This window comes from Zeus faber, assembly GCF_960531495.2.
Source record: "Zeus faber genome assembly, chromosome: 1".
NCBI lineage: Eukaryota > Metazoa > Chordata > Actinopteri > Zeiformes > Zeidae > Zeus > Zeus faber.
The window spans coordinates 23156228-23179327 of record NC_137193.1 but is presented as its reverse complement, the minus strand read 5'-3'; the positions used below and the strand labels follow the sequence as shown (position 1 = coordinate 23179327).

The 23100-nt window shown below is 41.8% G+C and overlaps 2 protein-coding genes across 5 annotated transcripts in view; both read left to right on the top strand.

Annotated features, from left to right (window-relative positions):
- Nucleotides 1-303: 303 nt before the first annotated feature.
- Nucleotides 304-22323, top strand: LOC307242210 (uncharacterized protein; the record flags this gene model as incomplete). Its single annotated transcript, XM_080016564.1, has 18 exons — nt 304-405; nt 515-583; nt 1186-1210; nt 1404-1421; nt 1529-1594; nt 2828-2967; nt 3049-3165; nt 7001-7132; nt 7234-7291; nt 7602-7682; nt 15166-15246; nt 16046-16663; nt 16775-16849; nt 17189-17322; nt 18259-18351; nt 20234-20291; nt 20661-20755; nt 22291-22323. The coding sequence occupies exons 1-18, from the start codon at nt 385-387 to the stop codon at nt 22321-22323; spliced, it is 1914 nt and encodes a 637-aa protein (XP_079872690.1). The 5' UTR covers nt 304-384.
- Nucleotides 21900-23100, top strand: part of LOC307241957 (uncharacterized protein) — a 22210-nt gene continuing 21009 nt past the window's right edge. For all 4 annotated transcript variants that reach the window (XR_013844576.1, XM_080016248.1, XM_080016247.1 and 1 more), the window contains exons 1-2: nt 21900-22626; nt 22710-22831. Coding sequence is in view for 3 of the 4 variants with exons in the window: in XM_080016248.1 (XP_079872374.1) it covers nt 22431-22626; nt 22710-22831 (318 nt within the window). In the remaining variant the exon portion in view is untranslated. The remainder of the gene's footprint in view (nt 22627-22709; nt 22832-23100) is intronic.

Below are 23100 nucleotides of genomic sequence, written 5' to 3'. Positions count from 1 at the left end.
GAAACAATACTATAGTATTGCCCATAATCAAAATGTCGTATGACATATGACTAAGCCGCAAACCCTTCCTTGGCCACATTTGTGATCGTTCTGTTGCAAGAGACGTCAGAGTTCGGCAAACACTTTTTGGCACGACACCGGGGCTTTTGTTGCGAGGGGGGTCCCACCGGAGGGGAGGGCGGGGGTCGGGGCCACCCCTGGAATCCGATTGGCCTCCTATGCCAGCGATCCCGCCCCCCCCCCCCAACCCGCCCGAAGGTCTGTCTTGTAATTGGATTCCTTTACAAACCCGGTGAGGGTCAAGGGGGACGGCCAAGCTTACCAAACAATTGCAAATAAACACGACGTTACTTCTCTTGTGAGCGCCAAGGGAGGTCCGCCGGGATGAGTAAAATTGGATGCCAGGTACGTGCGTCTTTGCTGCATTGGCCTTTCTTTCGGGGGGCGCTGAGCTCTGGTTTGCCATGTTGCTTCCTCCGTCACACTGTTTTGTGCCCACTGATTGTCTCCGCAGCTCTGCCTGGCCAACTTCGGCAAGATGTGTGACCTGAAGGCTCACATGCGAGGGAAGAAACACAAGCAGGTCGGGTGTGCGTTATCAGGCAGACTCCGCTTTAATTAACTCGGCTGAAGTGTGTGTGTGTGTGTGTGTGTGTGTGTGTGTGTGTGTGTGTGTGTGTGTGTGTGTGTGTGTGTGTGTGTGTGTGTGTGTGTGTGTGTGTGCGCGTGTGCGCGTGCGTCATACCCCCCGTGGATGAATAAAGTGTAATTTAATTTGATCACAGCGCTAACATCAGAATTAATCCATGACTGACGATGACGCAAAAACAGCCGCAAGAGCTACAGCTCGCTGGGTCACGCGTCTGTGGAACCCTGTGTGACGCCATGGATCGTACAAGCTTCATGTAACAATTACGTATAAAACAAACGAGGGGAAGTGAAGGTCGATGAAATGAAGCATGAGGCGACTTGGCTTTGACGTAACAGTTGCCGCAATCAAACCACAGTCAAGGGAATGTCACGGAATAAGCCTGCAGTCATGTTTGATGAGAGTGAATTGTATGCAGAGTGGTTATGAAGTTATCGTTTTGAAACCCTTCGAAGGGTCTATCCTCGAACTAGTCAATCTCTGGTCTGTACATGTTCTGCAAAACAAAACACTTAACCACCTCTTTCAACCCGCAGCAAATGGCAGTGGTCTTCCCAAAAGGTATATTTTTTCCAAACTCTCAGGGATGTATGTATGTATGTATGTATGTATGTATGTATGTATGTGTGTGTGTGTGTGTGTGTGTGTGTGTGTGTGTGTGTGTGTGTCTTTTTTTCATTATAAAAACGTGCTGTTGCTTTCCAATTTTTCTGAGTAATATTACAATTTTAATTATTTGGATTCTTTCTTTCAGATAAGTGCAAGCAATGGGGTAAACTAGTTTATTTACTTTTGTTTTGTATTCTGAAGTTTGTTTCAACTTTGTTTTAACTGGTTAATCCAATGAATACCCCAAATCTCTCTCTCCTCTTCATCTAGGTGTTTTTTCCCACATTGTTGTTATGAAGCATCTTGTGAAGTGTGGCCGCCAACGGCCCATATTAGGTTTGTAAAGTCTGTGTGCATAAGGATTTAATTCTAAAATGTGTGTAAATATTTGTTTTAAAATGTACTTGGTCGGGGGTTTTACACATTAAAATACGCAATACATAAATACACCTGTAAAAATTAAAAGCAAACCACTTCAAAATGGAATATGAACTACAATGGTACCTGAACAAATGTTCATAAATGACAAGTAAAGTCAGAGATGATTAGATAAAACTTTATAGATCCCTGGAGGGAAATTCAGGAATAGACAAATGAAAATGGTTCAATGCTGGCAGAATTTACCATTTTGAGTGGAGTTCTACAAAACCAAGCTTGTTTTATCTCATTCAAACTACTAATAGATTTAAAAAAAAAAAAGGTAAGGTCTTATCCTTTTGTTCAGGTGTATCGTGAGTGGTGCTAATGACAATGTTTTTCATATTGGCTTAGATTTTATCACTTCACTTTTTGTCCATTATTGTAGTTGTAGTAAAATCTTGAGTTTATTTTTAAAGGAATCAATAAATGCCAATGTGTTGGGTATGCCACAATTAGAAGCAGATGTGGAAGGCAGGAAGGGGACTCCTTCCATCAATCACCTATAGACGAGGAATGCAGAGGTTTGGGGAATCAAATCAACCTCATGAATTATGTTTGTATGGAGACAAGATATAACATATTTAGATATAATATGAGTAAGATATGACTTATTTAGACATAATATGAACAATGTATTCAGACAATATAAATAAGAGTGAATGCATGTCTCAACAGCGAGGCCTCTGAAAAGGCAGAGGGGTGTGGGGCTCACTTTGAGTGACCTGTGCCCTCTCTCAGCGGTAGAGTAGGCTCCTAAGTAATGTTCTCCATATGGTGGTCAGCTCGGAAGATAGGGAGACAAGGAGGAGTCAATGCTTTGAAAAGAATATATTACTTTGCAAGCCAAAGAGTTTTTAGTGTACTCTGCAGACCTCACTCAGACTGGTTATTTCTTAATAAAGAGTCTTACTGTATCTGTGTATTCAGCTTTCCTCAAGTGCAGCCTATTTGTTTTAAAGAACCTAAGAGTGGGGTTTTCTCCACGACATAGTCAATGTTATTTTATTAGTTTCTGCAACACAATGGACTGTTGTTGCATGTCATGTAACAATGTCATGTAATATTCAACCAGCTTGATTTTTTTTTTTTAACCTTCTTTTGTATTCTTTTTTTATTTATTTATTTATGTTTTTCTCCTGCATGCTATAGGCCTGTCTCTGGTGACTGTTTGTCTTACCACAAAGTCGAATACCAAAGTGTTCTACCTGTGCCATGTTTGTGAGGCAAAGTGTTCGCAGCAGGAGATAATGGTCCACCTCTCCTCCGCCGCCCATTACGTCCACTATTATGTAAGACTTGACGCTGTAGATCAACTTCCATGATTGCTGTGTGAAATGAGCAGAGAATAATTGTTTTTTATGTTTTTGAAGAATTGCATACACCCTGACTCCCTAAGCTTCTCCTGGATTCCGAGGATGAACATGGCGACCATTCTGAGACCCCTGGCTTTTCAAGAGATGCTGAAGAAGGGCTCTGGGACGCTACAGGTTAAAAACACTTTTGTATACGAAGAAGTCTATGTTAAAGAGTTGACAAATTTGTGAAATTTTTTTTTTTTTTCACACTTCAGTGCGTCTAAAATGTTAAAAAAGGGCTGCAGATGAGACAATGTCGGTTTAAGATGAGATAAGATAAGACAGAGATGCTATATTAATCCCCAAAGGGAAATTCCAGTGTTGCAGTAGCAATGACATACTTGACAAAACCCACATCATTTACAAAAGTAAGTGTGTGTGTGTGTGTGTGTGTGTGTGTGTGTGTGTGTGTGTGTGTGTGTGTGTGTGTGTGTGTGTGTGTGTGTGTGTGTGTGTGTGTGTGTGTGTGTGTGTGTGTGTGTGTGTGTGTGTGTGTGCCAGAGCAGATAACATCAACTCAGTTTCATTATAACCATGTCTGCAACTGATTTTTTTCTCTCTGTACAAACATATGCATAAACACTCACCGGCCACTTTATTGGGTACACCTTGCTAGTACCGGGTTGAGCCCCCTTTTGCCTTCAGAACTGCCTCAATTCTTCGTGGCATAGATTCAACAAGGTGTTGGAAACATTCCTCAGAGATTTTGGTCCATATTGACATGATAGCATCACGCAGTTGCTGCAGATTTGTTGGCTGCACATCCATGATGCAAATCTCCCGTTCCACCACATCCCAAAGGTGCTCTATTGTATTGAGATGTGGTGACTGTGGAGGCCATTGGAATACAGTGAACTCATTGTCATGTTCAAGAAACCAGTTTGAGATGATTTGAGCTTTGTGACATGGTGCATTATCCTGCTGGAAGTAGTCATCAGAAGATGGGATTGGACTACACTGTGCTCATAAAGGGATGGACATGGTCAGCAACAATACTCAGGTATGCTGTGGCCTTTAAAACATGCTCAATTGGTACTAAGGGGCCAAAGTGTGCCAAGAAAATATCCCCCACACTGTAAAAGTTAAACAGCTATGAACTTTTTTCCTGGACGGACTAATCGTTACAGAGGAAATCGGAGACAAATACGGTTAAATATAGGTAAATAACGTATTTAATGTTGTACAAGAGGAGCAGTTTCAGTGTAACAACCCAACAGAAATTCACAGAGGAAGTGCTTAGTTCTCACTGGAGAGCTGAGCTTATTATACAGTCGTCTTGGAGTGGGAAACTGAGGAGCCGCTGGGATGAAGGCCAGCAGATGTCGCAACGTCCTGCATAGATCATTGATGGTGCAGGTTCGTTGAGACCAACTATCTGTTGAGGTTCCCTTCCTCCTCTTTATGGCACAGAAAGTGACTAGTTTATGTCCTTTTACGACATGAACTCTACTAAGCCTTGGGAAGGATAAACAGAGTACACATACATTGTGCAAGAGTTCACGTGAAAGGCACAGCAATATATAGACATAAAATTCTAATAACGCACACCATTAGCCCATCTGCTTCAAGGTTCCACATGTTGTGCGTTCAGAGATGGTATTCTGCATACATTGGTTGTAACGTGTGGTTGTTTTAAGTTACTGTTGCCTTTCTGTCGTCTCGAACCAGTCAGCCCATTCTCCTCTGACCTCTGACATCAACAAGGCATTTTCGTCCACACAGCTGCCGCTCACTGGATATTTTATTGTTTTCGGACCATTCTCTGTAAACCCTAGAGATGGTTGTGCCTGAAAATCCCAGTAGGTCAGCAGTTTCTGAAATACTCAGACCCGCCCGTCCGGCACCAACAACCATACCATGTTCAGAGTCACTTAAATCCCCTTTCTTCCCCATTCTGACGCTCGGTTTGAACTCCAGCAAGTCATCCTCACCATGCCTACATGCCTAAATGCAATGAGTTGCTGCCATGTGATTGGCTGATTAGCTATTTGTGTTAACAAGCAATTGAACAGGCGTACCAAATAAAGTGGCCGGTGAGCGTATTCACACACACACGCATATATACAGATATACATATGTGTATATACATATAAAATAAGTAAATAAATAATGATAATATAAATAAATAGAATAAAAAGTATAAACTATATAAGTGTAAAAGTATATTGATAAATAGACTTAAACCAACCCCTTATGCTCTGTAGGTTCTGGATTTGCCTGAAGACTTATTTGCAGCACTCGAAACGCTCCCCTACACAAAAGGTACATCTGTGCTGTCTCCTTTCTACACACATACACATACAGGTACTCCTCACTTAATGACCTTCCTGTTTAACGACCGTTCGGACTTGCAACCAGCATTCTGACCAGTCGTTATTGTATGCTGCGTACAGTACCGCGGCGTGCACTGCGCCTCAGCGTCAAGCATCTCATCATTGTTCTCAGTCTCGTTCCAGCAGTCTGTCAGTATGCACTACACTAGCGGTCGCAATCGCCACGCCCCCCTTACTGTGAAATTGTGTGTGTGTGTGTGTGTGTGTGTGTGTGTGTGTGTGTGTGAGATTATTTTTTTTTTTTTTTAGCTTTTTGGCCAAACTACCATAACTTTAAATAACCTGACGATCTTGCCCCTAGTGATGTCCACTCTCCGAGAAAATGACAAGCTCTCCCAGCAGCTCAGAGGTGAGTCTAGAGTTTCTCCATGACTTGCTTGAACCACCATGTCCCTCCATTTATAAAAAAAAAAAAAAAAAAAAAAAAAATGGACTTCACATCCATCCCAGAAGAAGGCCTGTGTTGAAGGAAATTATAAATTACTGCTCAGAATGAGATGTCATTTTTAGCATAATTGTGTCAATGCACAAGTACCACAAAATTTGTCCTCTGCATTTGATCCATCCTATATCCAGAGCACTGGACAGCCACAGTGCAGCGCCACCTTAATCTATAATGAAGATGCCTGAAAAAGAACAAATTAAAAAACATCTTGGCACACTGAGTTTGTGTATTCATGGTGAAATACAGTCATAGTGAATTAGGTGCACATTATGTGATAAATCCTCCTTACGCAGAAATAATTTGTACTTATGACCAGTAATCAATTTCCTTCCACAACCATTCATTTTTGTTTGATCTGCCCACGTTGTTGTATTTCTGAATGCAGTGAGCTGGCCAAAAACGACAACAATGCAAAGCTACCTGACAGACTCTGGCAGGAAACATACACTCCTGGGTGAGGAGACGTTGGGTTATATTTAATTATTTCTTTGTTTGTTTTTAATCTTAATCTTCAGTGGCCCTCTGGTTGCATATATTTATTTTTCATTGATGTGATTTCTGCAGGCGTGCAGCACCTGGTTGAGTGCATTTGTGAGGGTCAGACTGAGAAAAGGTTTTACCTCTGCATGATTTGCCATCTTGGTTTACGCAGAAACAAGATCATAAACCATGTCATCAGCTTTGACCACATTCACCGCTACATTGTAAGTCGTCCCATGGCCCGGTGGCGTACGATTGACTCCCTGTGCGTTCGTGTGATCTTGTGTTTTTGGTGGTGGTGCAGATTGCAGCCATAGCCACTTTCTTGGCATCAACTGTAATTTGATTAAACAGATTGGAGTTGCTACCAATTTAAAATTGAAATTGGTAGCAACTCCAATCTGTTTAAACATTTAATGTTTTAAAAAAATCAATCAGATTATCTTCATATTAAAGAAAACAATTCTGTGTCTATAGGCCTAAAACTTTCTTATAAATCTTATAATCCAATACAGTTATGCCAGTAAATTTCAAAACTGGTTACGGGAGCACTGGAGTACCCCTTAATATTTTACATTTAGTCTTTTTATTCTAAAACCAATTTTGGTTTTAGAATCAGTGTTGCGGGTCAACAAATTAGTGTTGTGGGTTTCGTCGTCCCCTACAGTCAAAAGCAGTGGTCAATTTAACCTCCATTGTTTGTTTGCAGAGCGCGTGGCATCCCTCTACTCTACTATCAAAGGATTGCTACATCAAGTACGACAGGGACTTCAGCTTCATGATGTATAATTATGCAAAGCAAGCAGCGGAACAGCATGGAATGCCAAATAATGAGATGAAGGTATTACCTGTCATAGTGGAGCGGCGTGTTGACATTTTAAAAGTTAATCGTTTTTTTTTTTCCAGAACTTTTGAATTGTTGTTGTCCTTTCTGTCTTTAAGAAAGTGACTCTGCAACCCGTGTTGTTCAATGCATTGGAGGCCACTTGCTATTCAGTGGGTGAGTTTATTATTATTATTATTATTATTATTATAATATACAAAACTGTTTTCATTCACACTTCATGCACAATAGTTACTAAGTCCAACATTATAGCTAACCTTATTCATACCTAGCTCACTAACTGAAACTAACTGATTCCTAAAACGTAATGCAGTTAGTGAATAGAATAATATAAATCATATTGAATAAATATAAAATAAGCCTCAAAAAGATAATACAAAGTGGGGGTACAAAATAGAAGGGAATAGAGTTATGTATATGAATCATGTGGTTAAGTGTTTTTTCCCTGCGTGGTTACTCGTTGCAGCCTTGAGCAAACTGGAAGCCCTCAGGAAGGAATGCAATGAGAGCAGCTTGAACACTGCCATCCAACCTCGAGCCAAACTTGGTGAGTAGGAGTGTTTAAAGGAAGCAAGCGCCTGCATCTGTCCAGAGTCAGATATTGAAAATGAGCCATTGGCTGAAAAAGGCCTTGTGCCAGAAGAAAGGGCTCAATGTGCGCAGACGATGGTCGGATCAATGTGTTTGGTACTTTACAACACGTGTGGTTGTCAAGCGTGTGGCTGTATGCTCCATTACATTGTTTCTACAGGCATGCTTTAATGAAGGATGTGGTTTCAACGTTCTTCTTTTTTTGTGCTGCACCCGGGTTTGTCCTTCAGGTTCTCTTTAACAGCCTCACTTTTCACATTTTCCCAGGGAGATTTTACTGTTCTAGATGTCTGCTTTGGTGGGGGCAATGCTGTCAATCATTTGGATTATGAACTGAATCTGACTTATAACTTCAGGAGAGATTTAAGAGGTTTATTTGAACATAACTTATGTCTGATCTTATGAGTTTGGCTTGATTGGCATGCTTAGGGTGCCAGAACATCTAGCAACATCTGGAATGTCAGTTACCTTTTGTCGTGGAAATTTCCACAGCCCGCCAATCGGTACCCAAGAGGTGAATCAATAAGTACACCAACTTGAGTCCTTAGTCGAAGTTTATTTAAGATTCAAGTCAAGCTGATCTCCGAGGGACAGTGCCACAGTCATACAGGTCGGCAGCATTATAGTTGAATGACCACGTGGATGGGTGGTTGAACGGAACAATAGGGGAGGGTGCGGGTGGATCTTGGGGACGCTGGCCCCGCTAATGTGAGTCTATTCACACTGGTCATTTTAACGATAGGTATTCCTCTTGGATGCTTCGAGAGTCTGAAGAGAAGTCAGAACTGTAAAGAGATGTGTTATGGGCGTCATCATTGTACGGGTCGCCAGGGGGTTGTGGTGGAACGGGAGATTTAAAGTATAAAATAGTAAAATGACATGCGCGAGTCATCATTAGAGGTGTGTGTGTGTGTGTGTGTGTGTGTGTGTGTGTGTGTGTGTGTGTGTGTGTGTGTGTGTGTGTGTGTGTGTGTGTGTGTGTGTGTGTGTGTGTGTGCGCGCAAACCAGAAAAACATCAACACTACAAATTCACTAAGATTCATAAAGTACGTCATGTGTGGTTCTCGGGTGTCCTGTGAGGAGGTGGTGTCGGAACTGTCGTCAACGCCTGCATAAGGGGGAGACAAAGATTCCGGAGGGGGCTCAGGGTCGTCAAAAGGGATGGCAACAAAGGTCTTAACAATTTGGGTGGTCAAGCGGCATAGTAACGGTGTTCTACAAACCAAACAGGTGCATAGAAGAACGAGGATGGCGACTAAAGCGGTGGCAGTAAGAGTAAGCCAGTGCCGGCAATTCATGAGAAACCACCAGAAGCCACTCTGAGTGTCGTTGACCTCCTCCCTAAGAGTGACGTCGACCATACTGTTTTGTAGGGACAATTGGCGGAGCGCCCAAAGTTTTTGTGTCGTGGCGTCTCTTTTGAGGAGAGATTCGTTCATAAAGGCGGTAAATTGATAATGTAAAGTTTCAATACGGAGCATAGTTTTACTAACCCTGGTCGAAGGGAAGAGCGAGAGTAGGACCTTTTGGCCCACAGTCCATAATTTGTGATCCTCTGGGATGTCGGAGCCCCAAACGCGGTCATGTGGGCTGAAGGTGGGTAGCGCGTGTTTAGTGCAAGTGGCGCTGAAAACTGGGACGATAAAGGTGTGACGCTGGCCGGGGTGAAAATGCCATTCCGGCCGACTGGGAGATGGGTGTATGCATTATGGCCACATAACCAGAAAATATTGTTTAGTAGATGAGTGCCGTTAAGGCCGGGAGCTGAGTCAGTGCTATGTGTCGTAGTGCCAGGAACATATTTTATGAACAGTGGTTGGGGAAGTTATATTCTCAGGACAGGAAAGTATGTGAAGTAAACTATCATCATGGACAATGTATATGGGGACAACAACAATTATAGCAATGGTGAGCAGGAAACAATCAGTGCCGGTGTAGGCCACAAAACCCTCTAAGGTGGAAAGGGGGCCTGGCCACAGGTGTGGTTGATGTGGTTCCAACGCAGTTGCAGGGTGAGCAGCGTTCGCCGTACACTCACATTGTCTCCTCAACCAGTAGCTAGAGGTGAGTAGAAACATTCTTACATTGGGAGGCGTGAACCCAGCAGGCGCAGTCTTCGACCTCAAGGGCGGTGTTGGTGACAAGCAAGACCCGGAATGGTCCCAGGAAATCGGGATTGTGCTGAGTTGACCGTCGTAGGTTCTTTATGAGGACCCAGTCCTGAGGTTGGAACTGATGTGCTCAGGCGGATGTTGAGCTGCTTTCACCTTTTCAAGGTGTAGGGGGGCGGGTGAGACGGTTCTGGTGGTTCAGTTGGGGTCAGGTGGGTTTACTCGGTTTCAGTCAGTTGTAAGTTTGTCGTGGTTATATGTGGGTATTAGTTCATAATTAGCGCTATTATTAGCACTACACACATCTATGCTAAATGTGTGTAGCTTGGAGTGGGCGGAACTTAGTGTTATAATCTTTGCGGTGTGGTGGCTAAGCTGTGGATCCTGGGCGGGGTTAGTCACACACATACATTCACACATCATCAGCAAAGCGCAACAACACTTAACACACAGGAGTCTCTGCACAGGAATATTGCCACTGTATCTGCATTTATACTGTATGTTTGGCTGGTACTGAAAAGGTGGGGGCTTTTGGTTCTGTGACAATTCTGCTGCTGGAAGATTGTTGATAGAACAAACTCTGTGAATGGTGCCAGTGAGCAGTAACAGGTGGCTCTGCACTCCTGTTTGGAAGGAGAAATATAGACAATACAGAATTATTTAGTGCTAAATAAAAATGTAATTGAAGAACAAAGAATAAACCTTGGCCTGTACTCTCTATATTCTAAGAATTGTATCCCTATAGCTAAAGAACTATGATATCGTCTTGTGTTCCTCTGACCTGGACACATGCCACAAAGACTCATAGTTAAAAGACCACTGACTGTGGACCTGAGAGTTCTTGCTGGTTTGTGTATAATTAGTATTTATTTTATATATTGAGGTGCAAGGCCATTTTATTGCTTTATTGACAAGTAGCAGAATTTTAAAATCAATTCTAGTTTTAACAGGGAGCCAATGTAGAGATCTAAGAAAAGGTGTGATGTGTTCAATCGTTTATTTTCTGTTACGTCAGTGGGGGCGAGTAGTGTGGCTTGATTGAGTGTAGAACAGCGTTGGATTTTTATGTTTGGCATGTCAAGCAGACACACATGATTATGCAAAAATCTTTGTAGTGTAATTTGTGTTGGTTTAACAGTTTGTAGGATCAGTTCTAAGTGTGTGTGGTGTGTGTGTACACATGTCACCTGATCAGGGTGTGCAGAGCCATGGCTTGGGTTTTTCCCTGGGGTCCCATGGGGTCCAGGTCCAGATCCAGGGGAGTCCAGGCTGCTAACACAGGATACAAAGAATTACATTGATTAGCATTATACGATGGTGGTGCTGATGGCTTGCTCTGTCTCTTTCCCTGATCCGCGTCTCTCTGTCCCTTTCCCTCTCCCTGCTTCTTATATTTATTATTTTCTCTCTTTTTAGCTTCCTCTACCCACTCACCCAAGCCCACCATTTGGCCTTGTAGCTTCTCGTGTTTTTTTTCTCTGTTTTGTAATTTTACTTTCAGCTGCTGTCGCTGATTTAGACCAAATTTAGACTCCTGCGGGAAAACCTAAGCTTTCCCGTTCTACCAAATTTATCACTGTTCTTTCATCTTTTCCTTTCATATGCTTATAGGATTCTTTTGATTCCCTAACTTGCTGATCCTTTTGTAGCGCTTCACTATTCCTGGTACCCATGGTGAAATCCAGTCAACAGTCCCGGACTGCATTCTATATGTTGTTAGAAATAATATGGCGCCATTTGTTACAAATAATATGGCGCTTGTTATAAAATGTTGTTAGAAATAATATGGCGCCATTTGTTAGAAATAATATGGCGCTTGTTATAATATGGCGCCTCTGGTTGGAAAACAGCTCTTTGTGACCAGTCGCACACATATTGTTTCCAGTACTTTTCCTATATTCCTACATAGTTCTTTGTGATCCATATATCACTTTGTGACGACTTGCTTAGGGGAGACTTTATAAGGGTTGTCGTCTTTGTCGTCATTGTCTTTGTCGTTGGTCTTGTCGTTGGTTGAGACTTTGCGAACTGACCCTGCAGATATATCGGCAGTAGCAGTAATAAAGGGTTCCCACGACATCTTGCCTCAAACCCGTCTCCGTCTTATTGAGGAAGCTCCACACATCAACCAACCTGGGAGGGATCTGCTTTAGGGTATCCGAACAATGTCTATAAGACCCATGAGGGCGATTTCACTGCAGCTTCCAAAGCTGTCTCGCAGTCCCAGACTGCTATAGTACTATCCCACTGACTGTGGCTTTTATTTATTTTTCTCGCAGCCCCCAATTTCTATAGCTACTTAGGCTATTTTAGTACTATTCACCAAGCTTCCAAAGCTGTCTCACAGTCCCCGACTGCTATAGTACTATCTCGCAGACTGTGGCTTTTTATTTTATTTTATTTTTTATTAAATTTCTCGCAGGCCCCAACTGCTATAGTTACTTAAGCTATTTTTTGTAATATTCACCGCCGCTTCCAAAGCTGTCTCGCAGTCCCCGACTGCTATAGCCAAAGCTATTCTTTTATTTATTTTTATTTTATTTATTTTGGGAATTCAGAAACAATATATAGCCCGTTTGGTGTTACTGGTCATTGGTGAACTATGTAACAAATGTTGTTCTCGCTCTCCGCAGCTGCGTCAAGGTGAGGCCTGAACACTCGGGAATGTCTGTGGGAATTATGTGAATTATGGAAAATATGTGACTGGGGTTATATGAGGTTGTGTTCATCATTATGTCTGTGCATATATGTTGATGTGATTACATAGATTACTACATATTGTGACATTATTTTGTTACAATATACACAAAAGCGGATCGACCCATTGGGCTTACCTACCAGCACGATGGGACTACACCAGTCGTTGTAGACTCCTTCAATTCTGCCTTCACAACTTTGCTTTTATGTTGGGGCAGGCGATTTGACTGCGAGTGTACTTTCACCCTTTTCACTCATCATTTCCACTCCTGACTTGAGTGTCGCGGCTCACTCGATATATAACCTGTTCCTGATCACCAAGAAATAGGGGTGAGTGAGCACAGCATCTGGGCACATCAAGACACCATAGATTTTAACTACCGACCTCAATGGCCCTGCACAAGGTGTCTTCCCACGACTGCTGCAGCGGGAAATCATTGGTGGAGCGGACCCCTGGGACCAGGAAAGACCCCAGTGGGGACTCCTCCACTTCCGACCCTGCAGCAACCTCTAATGAACCCTCAGCGTCACTGCGTGCCAACACGTTTTCCTAGCGACCGTGAGTGCACTCCCCCAGCCTCCCTCATTAAAATGTCAAACACTGGCCAGTCTGGCAAAATTAGGGAGTGCGACATGGGTTGGTGGGGGGAAGGGTGTGGTGTGTAAGCGTGAGTGGTTGATATCTACCCGGTGGTGTGATTCCATCACATGTGCCATTCCATCAATCTTGTTGGTCGTCTCTCAGTGGGGGCTGCTCCCCTCCCAGTCTGTGTGTAGGAAAGTATCTTTTTCCAGTTCATGGGAGGGGTGCATTGTTCTTCGATCCGACGCAATAGGAGTTGGGCTGCAATACTCGCCATTATTATCAGCCCAAGGTCCGTCCATAAAATCACCCTGCACACGCAACCAGTCCATTTCTCAGGACCCGCTGTAACAGCTGTATCAGTTCAGTTTTGGTTGGGTATAGTGTTGGGGTGTCACGATTCTGATTCTCCATGCGAGTCGTATGTCATTTTCGCTGGATCCGTGATGTCAGTTAGTTTAATATCAGTCTTGCTCTACTAAGAACCCATTTTGGAACTTTCCACAATTTTATATATAGTCTTCTATGTTCGATTCTACACTCATGTATTTCTCACATCTTCTTTTCCTGTGGTTATTCCCTGAATAGCGTACTTTGACAAGTTTAGAGACCTTTTACACTTATCGTTAATATGGCTAATAAAAACTTGTTTAATATTAAGGCCTTTAGAGATGACAAGGCCAAGGTTGTGGCCTTTTATGTGTTTTATCCGAAATAGTGCAGTTGTCAATATGAGTTGGAGGAAAAATATGACAATGGAGTCATGACCATGAAATCACAAAAGGAGATGACGGGGCATGGTAGTCATAGTTAATGGAAATGTTACACAACAGTTCTTTCTGAGTTTAGATGGATAATGATGTTGGTAGGTGTGATTTTCCAAAACTTGTAAAAGAGTCTTTTGGATTGTTGTATATGACCATGCCCAGCTGGGCCCAACGGCCCCAAATTTGACTGGACGGTCTAGACCCCAGGGCCGGGCACGGCACCTGGTCAATGCCAGTGAGAAAACAAGACGGAAAGCTTTCGGAAGTTAAGAGAGGATGATGTTTTTAGTGGCTTTTGCGTTGTGTTGTATCTGATACAACTGATTCTATACATCATTTTTTGGTTCATGTCATTACGGGAAATCAGGAATCAATCAGGAAGTTTGATCTTAAAAGCATTGAAAAAGACTTTGACACATTTGATAACATCACTGTAGGCCCCAACCTTTAAGGTTTGATCCACATCCTGACATAAACTTTTCTCCTTCGAAAAATAAAACGAACATTTTAAACCTTCACTGTTCTTAATGCGCAAAGCTCTTCAGATGACCTTTCGATTATTCCAGTGGTGGTGCAAAGGGTTTGAAATGAGGAACTTTGGAAGGAAAAGGGGAAAGAGGACGAGAGACCTTCACCCGAGGTACAAGTGAAGTCAGTGACCATTTTTTGCTTCTCTTTGATCTGAGCGACACCGTTCTGAACCCATGTTACCTCCCCAGGCCTCTACACTCCTCCACTCTTCATTTCTGCCTCCTGTCTTGCCTCCCTCTGCTCTCTCATTATTTTTATCTCCTCTACTCTCATCTCGTTTCACCAGTTTTCCCCTCTTTCTCCATGATTTATTCTCTATCCCTCCTGCTCTCTTATTTACTTTTGATGAAGTCAACTACTATTCCAGCTACTCTGTTGCCTTTATTTTGTCCTTGATTCTCCTTCTCCTCCTTTAAAAGAAAATAGCATCAAGTCCCAGAGAGAGATGAGCGAATCAATGTGCTGCACACAGAGCTCTACAATTAAATAAGTGTTTACCATTTTAAATAGTAAAACAATTAGAGCGAGAGAGAGAGACACTTATACACCGGTGTGTGCGAAAAAGTAAAAAAATTGTGGTACATCAAATGAGGTAAAATATGAATGTTAGATATGTAGGATATTCTATGTGCTTTGCTTCTGATTGCGTGGTTTAAAGGGTAAGTATTTGAGAATATTCTTCTTTCTGTTTTTATGTTTTGCCTGCTTCACTGTACTTTACTAACTGCACCTGTACTGATATGTTCTAGCTGGAAGCATCCTCAACAAGTTGAAGATGAAAAAGAGAAACATGCATCTCAGTCCCGAGCTGCGGGCAGGACACAAGTTGTGTAAGCCAAATCTACCATCTACAAGAGTTTTATTCATTTTCTTAGTTTTAGGCGCTTTCATCGGGATGTAAGGAATAGATGCTACTGTAGTCATAAAGGATGTCAACTCGCATACAATCTGTAGTGAAACTAATACTCAAGATTTCCTTCAAATATACTACCAAAGGGATTTTGCTCCCCGGTGGGGCTCTGGAGGGAATCGATTTAGTCGTTACTATAATAGGAAATATAACAAGGCTGAAAAAGCGAATTAGACATCAAACAATAAGAAATAAGCTATGACTAGGCAAGGCCAGGTACCAGATGAGTGTCTGAAACCATGAAAATGCCAGTACATATACATTTCCATGAAACACACTTTGTCAAAGGGTGAAAAGTCCTGCATTTTTAAAGATTACCTTTGGAAGGAAGTGTGCACTTACTCTGGTAAATACAGAAAAATCCTCTTGCCCCTCACCCATTCTTTTAAGCACATACACATTAGGTATATCCTTGAAATGTTATACCAAAATAAATTAGTTTTGTGGCCTTGTGTACATCTCTAAAGTTAGGCCTTGGCACTATGTCAAAATATGTTGATTGTTTCAAATTTGATCTATAAAAAGAGAAGTCTGTATTAAAATACATACATTTTCCCGCTTCTTAAAATATGAATTTGTCCCTTTAAATTATAATATGAATTTAAATAACGTCTCCATTCCCAAGATGTTGGCCAATGTCTTACATGCTCAATGTCTTAGATAAACATGATTTCAGATGAACCAAAAGGGTGATTTCTGAGTTTGCCTTTTTCTCTTAGTTCTGACAGAAAGACCAAAAGAGACGGAGGAAGAGAGAGATTCTGAGGTGGATCCAGTGACGAACGAACCGACAGTCAAGGTCAAGGAAGAGGCTGGATCTGAATGCCAGTACTCAGAGAGCGGCGAGTGCTTCTCTGCTGCGGTGACGTGTGAAGCCCCTCCAGCAGCAAAACAGGAGAAGGAGCCGGACGGAGCTAAGGCGGCCGTCAGGCTCTGTGCAGAACCACACACTGATGAAGGGCTGCAAATAAAGGAGCCCGCAAAGGAAAAGGTGTCTTTTGAAACAAGCCCGGAGGAGACAGTGAAAGAGAAAGTGATTCTAAAGGAAGTGTCTCTGAAATTTGAATCAAAAAGCCCCGGTCGTGAGAGCCCGGACACTCCCCCAAAACCGGAGAGTCCCGGCGGTGGAAAAGAGGTCGGCTCAGAAACACAGAGGCACAACGTCCGTGAGGGAAAAGAGGACAAGAAAGCAGAGAAGAGACAGACCAGCGAGAGCGGAGGAAAGGAAGAAGGAAGCAAACTGCGGCGCCTCAACTCCGGTGACAAAATGCAACCATTAACTGAAGCTCAGAACGTGTCATATCAACTCGCAGGAATAGGAGGTGACAGGACTAAAGGTGGGAATATTATTATTGTTTTTTATCTTCAGTGTTTTCAATGGTTTGTCTTTGTTTTGTTTTTATGAAACTGGTTTTACTCTATACGTTTTACTGTGATTTATCTTTCAGTGACTGCTCGCCCGAACTCTGCATCTAATACACTGGGGGCTTATGTCAAGTTGAAGGCCAGAGCGCCTGTGGTCGGTGAGTAGAAGATCAATAAATACATTTTCGCTATATCCTTCTTCCAAAATGTCAAACAAAATATCAAAGGCAGTACTATGCATATAATAACCCCTTGATTAATGAAAGGGCATGAAAGTTGTTACAATTTTTAAAACTACAGAAACTGGTACTTGATCTAAACTGGAGACTTGTGTGTTGGATTATTGGTTGGTTCATATTTACTTCTATAAATTCTATAAATCACATGTCTTTCCCTAAACATGTGCTTTCTTTTAACTGATGAAGAGAATTCTCAATATAAAACACTTCTCCAGCAGTGCACGGGTAAGAGTAACATTCCTGCTTCCTGCCCTCCAGGTTTAGGTGCGCTTGTTGAATGCCACTGTGACCGATACGCTCCCCTGTATCTCTGCAAGAGCTGCTGCCTGAAAATCCCTGAGAAAAATATTGTCCCTCATGTTATTGGATGCGGACACCAAATGTTGTACCTGGTGAGTAAATATTATGACACACTGAGATCTATATCATTTAGGGGAGACACAGGCTTTCTCCCTGCCGCCCAGCTTACTTGAGTATTTCAGGAAAAGAGATGGCTTTATGGACATGCGTGCGTCGTCATGTAGCCGTGCTACTCCCTCTCAGCACGTTGAAGCTTGATGATGACCCCGCACAGAAATGTTTTCTGTAGTATGTCATCCTGGTAGTTTACACATTATACTGTTGGATACATGAATGTGGATTTGCTTATGCTGCCATGCTGTGCTGAATAGTATTTTGATTTGGACGCAGCTAAGGAATTCAAGGCCACTTTGTGTGAGGTGCACAGCATACAGCAAAGCACCCTGTGGAAGGGCTACACATTAGAAGAATAAAGTTGGCTATGTAGAAGGGGCTCCTCCTTTTGAAAAGTATCGGTGTGTGTGCGCAAAATGTATGTCTTGTTTACAGAAAAGCTACACACACCTTCCTTGGGGAAGACAGCAGCATCTTATGGCCTTGACAAGATAACACTCATAGTCTCAATACCCAAAGGAAAACTGTGTAAAAAGGACATCATGCTACCGTGTAAGGTTATGCTGAGAGAAGGCTAATTGGGCCCTACGAATAAGACAGGTGATAGGCACATGGAAGCAGAGTCAATATCCATGTGATCCAAAGGAAGGAAGCATTAATAATTAGATTACATGGGTCATCGTAGGATTCTATACCTCTTTTGGTGTCTGGTCTTTTGGTGTGCCAGTGTCGAGGGTTTATTATCAGCGTCTTTCACCATCTTTTCAAATATTTCTCATGTCACAATTAAAAGTTCTTATTTTAATATTTTGTGAAACTCGTAAACGTAGCGTAACTGATAACGTTTCCATGCCACTAAATGATGCCCCATGTGTCCCGAGTGTGTGTAAATGTCTTTGTCAATGCCTCGTCAGAGGTTGGAGAAACCAAGAAAGAAGAAATGGAGAAGGAGCGTAGGAAACGCGGCTGCCATGCATGAACGAGAGTGGGGCTCCGGGGAAGCTGAGGTGTGATCCAGCATTAAGTACTCGCGCCTTTGGATTTCTCCTCAAATAATAAGAGTTGTGCCACACCTATCAAGTTTCATACTAATCTTTTTGGAGTCATTGTGGCGGGGGCGCGGGGACTCAATTACAGTTGTGTTTTGTTTGTTTGATACAGGGTTGGGGTCCCATGCCTTAATTTATTTTTGCATTCTAAAATGTACAATGATTCTGTTCAGTGATTCTGTTGGTAATACCCAATGCATTACACAATATGATGAAATGGCTTTTAAACAACACCAATATCTAGTTCAGCTTATCTGTGTGTTACAATTATTCTCATGCCTTGGAGTTAAAATTTGTAACAAAAGTGCACACCCACAGTTAATACAAAATTGGTAGCTTTTCTAAACTATTTGTCCATTTCGAGGCTGCGCCTAGTCTGCATGGGAGTCAACCAGAGAGATTATTTTGCTTTCTTGCATATAAAACCAAAAGCAGTCCTTTTGACTGAATCTCTCAAAATATTAGAGATTCTTTATTATTATATTGTTATTATATTATTATAACTGTTTAACTTTAATTTATTTATTTTTCTTAAATTCAGTTTATTGACTTACTTTATTAATTTAAAATAATAATAATAATAATAATAATAATAATAATAATAAAAAAACCATATTAGAACCAGGTGAGGTTGCCTGAACGTAAATGGTACAGCCCTCGACAGGGGTGTTCAATTTAGCATAATCCCGGATTGGTTTTGTGAAATTTATAATAAAAGTGTGCAGTTTTTGGATGTCATTTTAAACACGTTTTAACAACAGCGATTTATTTTTTACAGTAGTGCCATGGCCCCCCCCACCAAAATAACTGCCCTGGATTGATTCTCCATCGCACAGATGTGATTGTTGATTGTGACGCTCTGTGAATTTGAAACTAAATGCGGCTCTTCATCTGGATTTGTCCGTTTAAAGTTGAACCCGGAAGCTATTTGAGAAGCTTAAGAAAAGTTTCAGAACAGTCGGAATTGATTTTGGTTTGGTTGGTTTGGAACTTTACATATTCCAACCCTCAAAATGTGGCGGCGACAAATCTGCATTCCATCAGAGTTTGAACGCGAAAAACGCCTCGTAGTGGGAAAAGGGAAACAGTGAACAAAGTAACATTTTATTTTGTTTATTTATTTGACTATATGTCTAAACTAGTGTTAAGCTCCTGCGCAGATGCTTGTAGTATTGAAAAACGCACACAAGCCTGTTGTGAGCGTCCCATGTTTTCACGAACCAGAGTCGGGGTAACACACATGCTGAAGATGCTACAGATTTCCGACTTCCAAGTGCCAATTTGAGCTCCCGATTTCAACTGGCCGGGGCTTTTCCCACAGTTGAATGCGACCAGCGAAAATGTGGCCATAAATTTTTATTTTTCCAACGTGTGCTGAGACACGTTCGTGAACTGAACTACTATGAATTTGTGACCGTGTCGTGCTACACCCTATGGTCGTGTTGGTTGTCATGTTGCCTTTACAGGTGAATGGAAAATCTTCAGTTATAGTAAATATTGCAAAATATTTATCATGCTTTATACCATAGTATAATATTTACTTAAAACCAAGGTATAATTCAAAATAAAGATAGGTGTTTCATCTTGAGAGACCAAGAGTAGAGATAATATAAAAAAACAAAACATAATTTCACCCCGGGGACTTGTCAATTGTTATTTTATCTTGAATAAGATTTATTTACACATTCATTCACAAGGGCAGCGAAGAGAAAAGAAAAGCATTGGCTTGGGCTTTGTTTTCACTAAAGTTCAAAATTAACATAAAAAAACCTGAAGTATCCTTTCCTTTCTCGACCCTCATGTTGAATATATCCCCCTTCTCTGTGTGTAATTGCTCTAGATTGTTGAGCTGGAGCAAGAAGATTATGATCAAATAGCAGAACAAAGTTTTTACTATGGTAAGAGAACATCTATCTCCATTGACTCATCGCCATGAGTCAGAGGACTTTTATCAAGCTCTTGGGGATATACATTATGTTTAAAAGCCTAAACTCCCGACTGCAGAGCAACAAATTGAGTGGTATTTCATGGTTAATAAAGCATGGTGATGACTCAAGAATTTCAGGAACTTCAATTATACAGCATATTAAGCAACAATTTGACACTCGGTTGTGTTTTCTAGAAGTTTTCTTGCCGACTTCGGCAGTTTTGTCACGTTGATCACATTGACTGTCCATGTTTTCATGTTCTTTATTCTCATGACGTCCCAGGCCATTTAACATCACTAAACAGCTGTCTTTGTATTCTGTGCAATTTTTTTTTCGCAGGCATTACGAAAGTGAGAGACTTATTTGGCCAACAGGACTCCTGCAGGAGCCTGAAGAGCCCCCTCACTGGTGTGGGGCGGTCTCCGGACATCCAGGTCAGTGCAGGTTGTATTGGGACTGACAAAGATATATTGATTATCCATGAAGAATTTGACCTTGTATCTGACCAGCACATTAAGTCTGTGTCGATGTGCCAACGAGAGGTTCCATAGTGATAGAAGCTTGAATTAATGGTATTGAAGGTATGTAATGGCACACATTAAGTAACAAAATGTTTGGTCTGAGAATCCACTCAGAAAAACATAACATGGTATAACTAGTTAAACTGAAAGACAAGTTTCTAATTGAAATGAGTTACAGAATCCATTTTGCACACATTAAGGTGTCAGCAATTTTATCTCTTTAATAGTACAGGTACTCCTCACTTAACAACCTACCTGTTTCACGACCGTTCGGACTTCGACCAGCTTTCTGACCAGTCTGTATTGTGCGCTCCGTACAATACTGCGGTGTGTGCGCGCCGCGTCTCAGCGTCAAGCATCTCGTTGCGCATCACCATTCATATACTATGTACACTTTATACACTGTATACACTGTATACATCTCATCTTATCACCGTTCTCAGTCTCGTTCCCGCAGTCTGTCAGTATTCACTACACTAGCGTTCGCCATCGCCACACCCACGTGAAATAACACGGGTCCTCGCCTATCAACCAATTTTCTTAACTGATAGGGAACAGAACGTGGTCATTAAGTGAGGAGTACCTGTATACGTAATAATATAAAAGCTGATATTGAGGATATCATAAATATAAATTGTGCAAATACATCTTTCACGAAAATCCTACATTAGTGACTTTGGACATTGGGAAAGTAAAGTTTTTCTACAAAGGTGTCATCAAATCCTATTAATGAATATTCCACATCCAAACAGTTTTTATAGAAATTAAAAGCTGAGAATGTGTTGAATCTGTGAAAAGCTGTTGGAAGCTGTATTCAATCTTAAAAAGCAAATTATTTTGTTATACATCTGTCTGAAAGCACCGGGGAACAACCAGCCTTTGTGTTTTGTTTGCTATTTCAAAGGTGGTGGATACAAACCCTTCCCGACAGTGTAAGGAACAACTTCCCTCTACAGCTGTAGTCACATCCAGTTCCTCTGCCCCGGCTTCCTACCCCCAAGGCCCCAGCCAAACGATTAAATTCCCCTCTGAAACGACGGGAGACATCAACGTGGACGTTGCAGCCAATTGTGGGACCCACAACACCACCACCAAATTAACAGATTGCATCGACATTGGAGTTGGAGCATGCAGAGATGTTAAAAACTCATCAAATAAACCTATTACCAAAAGTCATGCTATCACCTCACAAACTGGAGCCTCATCCAAATCTCTTGAAACCAACGCCAAAGCTGGAACTCCTTTCAATGCTTCCACGGAAAGAATAAAAAGTGCAGCCACCTCAAAACCTGTGCCATCTCAGCCCTCGACTGTCAGAGTTGTTGCAGCTTCCTCCCAATCTCGTGCAACCATTTCCAAGTCTCCTGTAATTTCTTCATCTACCTTGCTTAACTCAAGTTTGACAGCAACAGTCTCCAAATTTACTCCGGCCCCCATATCTGTGGAAGCTATCGGACTCGGAACATCGTTCAAAAATGTAACCGCTGTAAATATAGCTGAAGCAAATTATAGTCCCACTTCGAGTCTTGCGTCTAAGACTGCAGCTCTAGTCAACACTGAAATCACTTCTCAAACCACTGCAACAAATATGGTTTGTGGTAAAAGGTACATTTCTAAAAACGCTGAAGGCTCTGCAAAAACCCAGTGCAGCAAGACGTCTGATAATGCTGCAGTTGCTCAAAGCTGCTCCGCACCTGTGTTTCCCTCCCTGCCTGCAACCATGAATTCTACACCAGCCCTCATGGTGGCCCCCATGGAGCCAATTAAAAGCCAGTGTGTAGTTGGTCAGTATTCCCCATTCTTATTCTCATTTTAGCAGCCTTTAATCAATCATGCTATTTCAATCATAACGTAGTTTACTTTGCAGGGTTGGGGCATCTTGTTGCAGTCATGTGTAAGAAGAGGCGCCAATATTACTGTCTGCTGTGTTCAGTCAGGCTCAAAAACTCTGTTCACATGACCAGTTACAGCCACCGATGCAACTACGTGGTGCGTACAGAACACTTGAGCGATGGTATACAGCAGGACACTATGGTTTCACCCAGAAGGTGATTCAAGTTTGCATCACCTTCTGGGTGAAACCATCACGGTGTCTTGGGTTATTTCTTTATACTACATTAACGATGGACAAGAACATTATTCATTATACTGCTTATTACATGGCTACTTGGCAAATAAATGAATATAGTGACACAGAATATTGATTTGAAAATATTTTATTACTAGTATGCCTGGTTTAAGATCTTTTGCAACGAAAA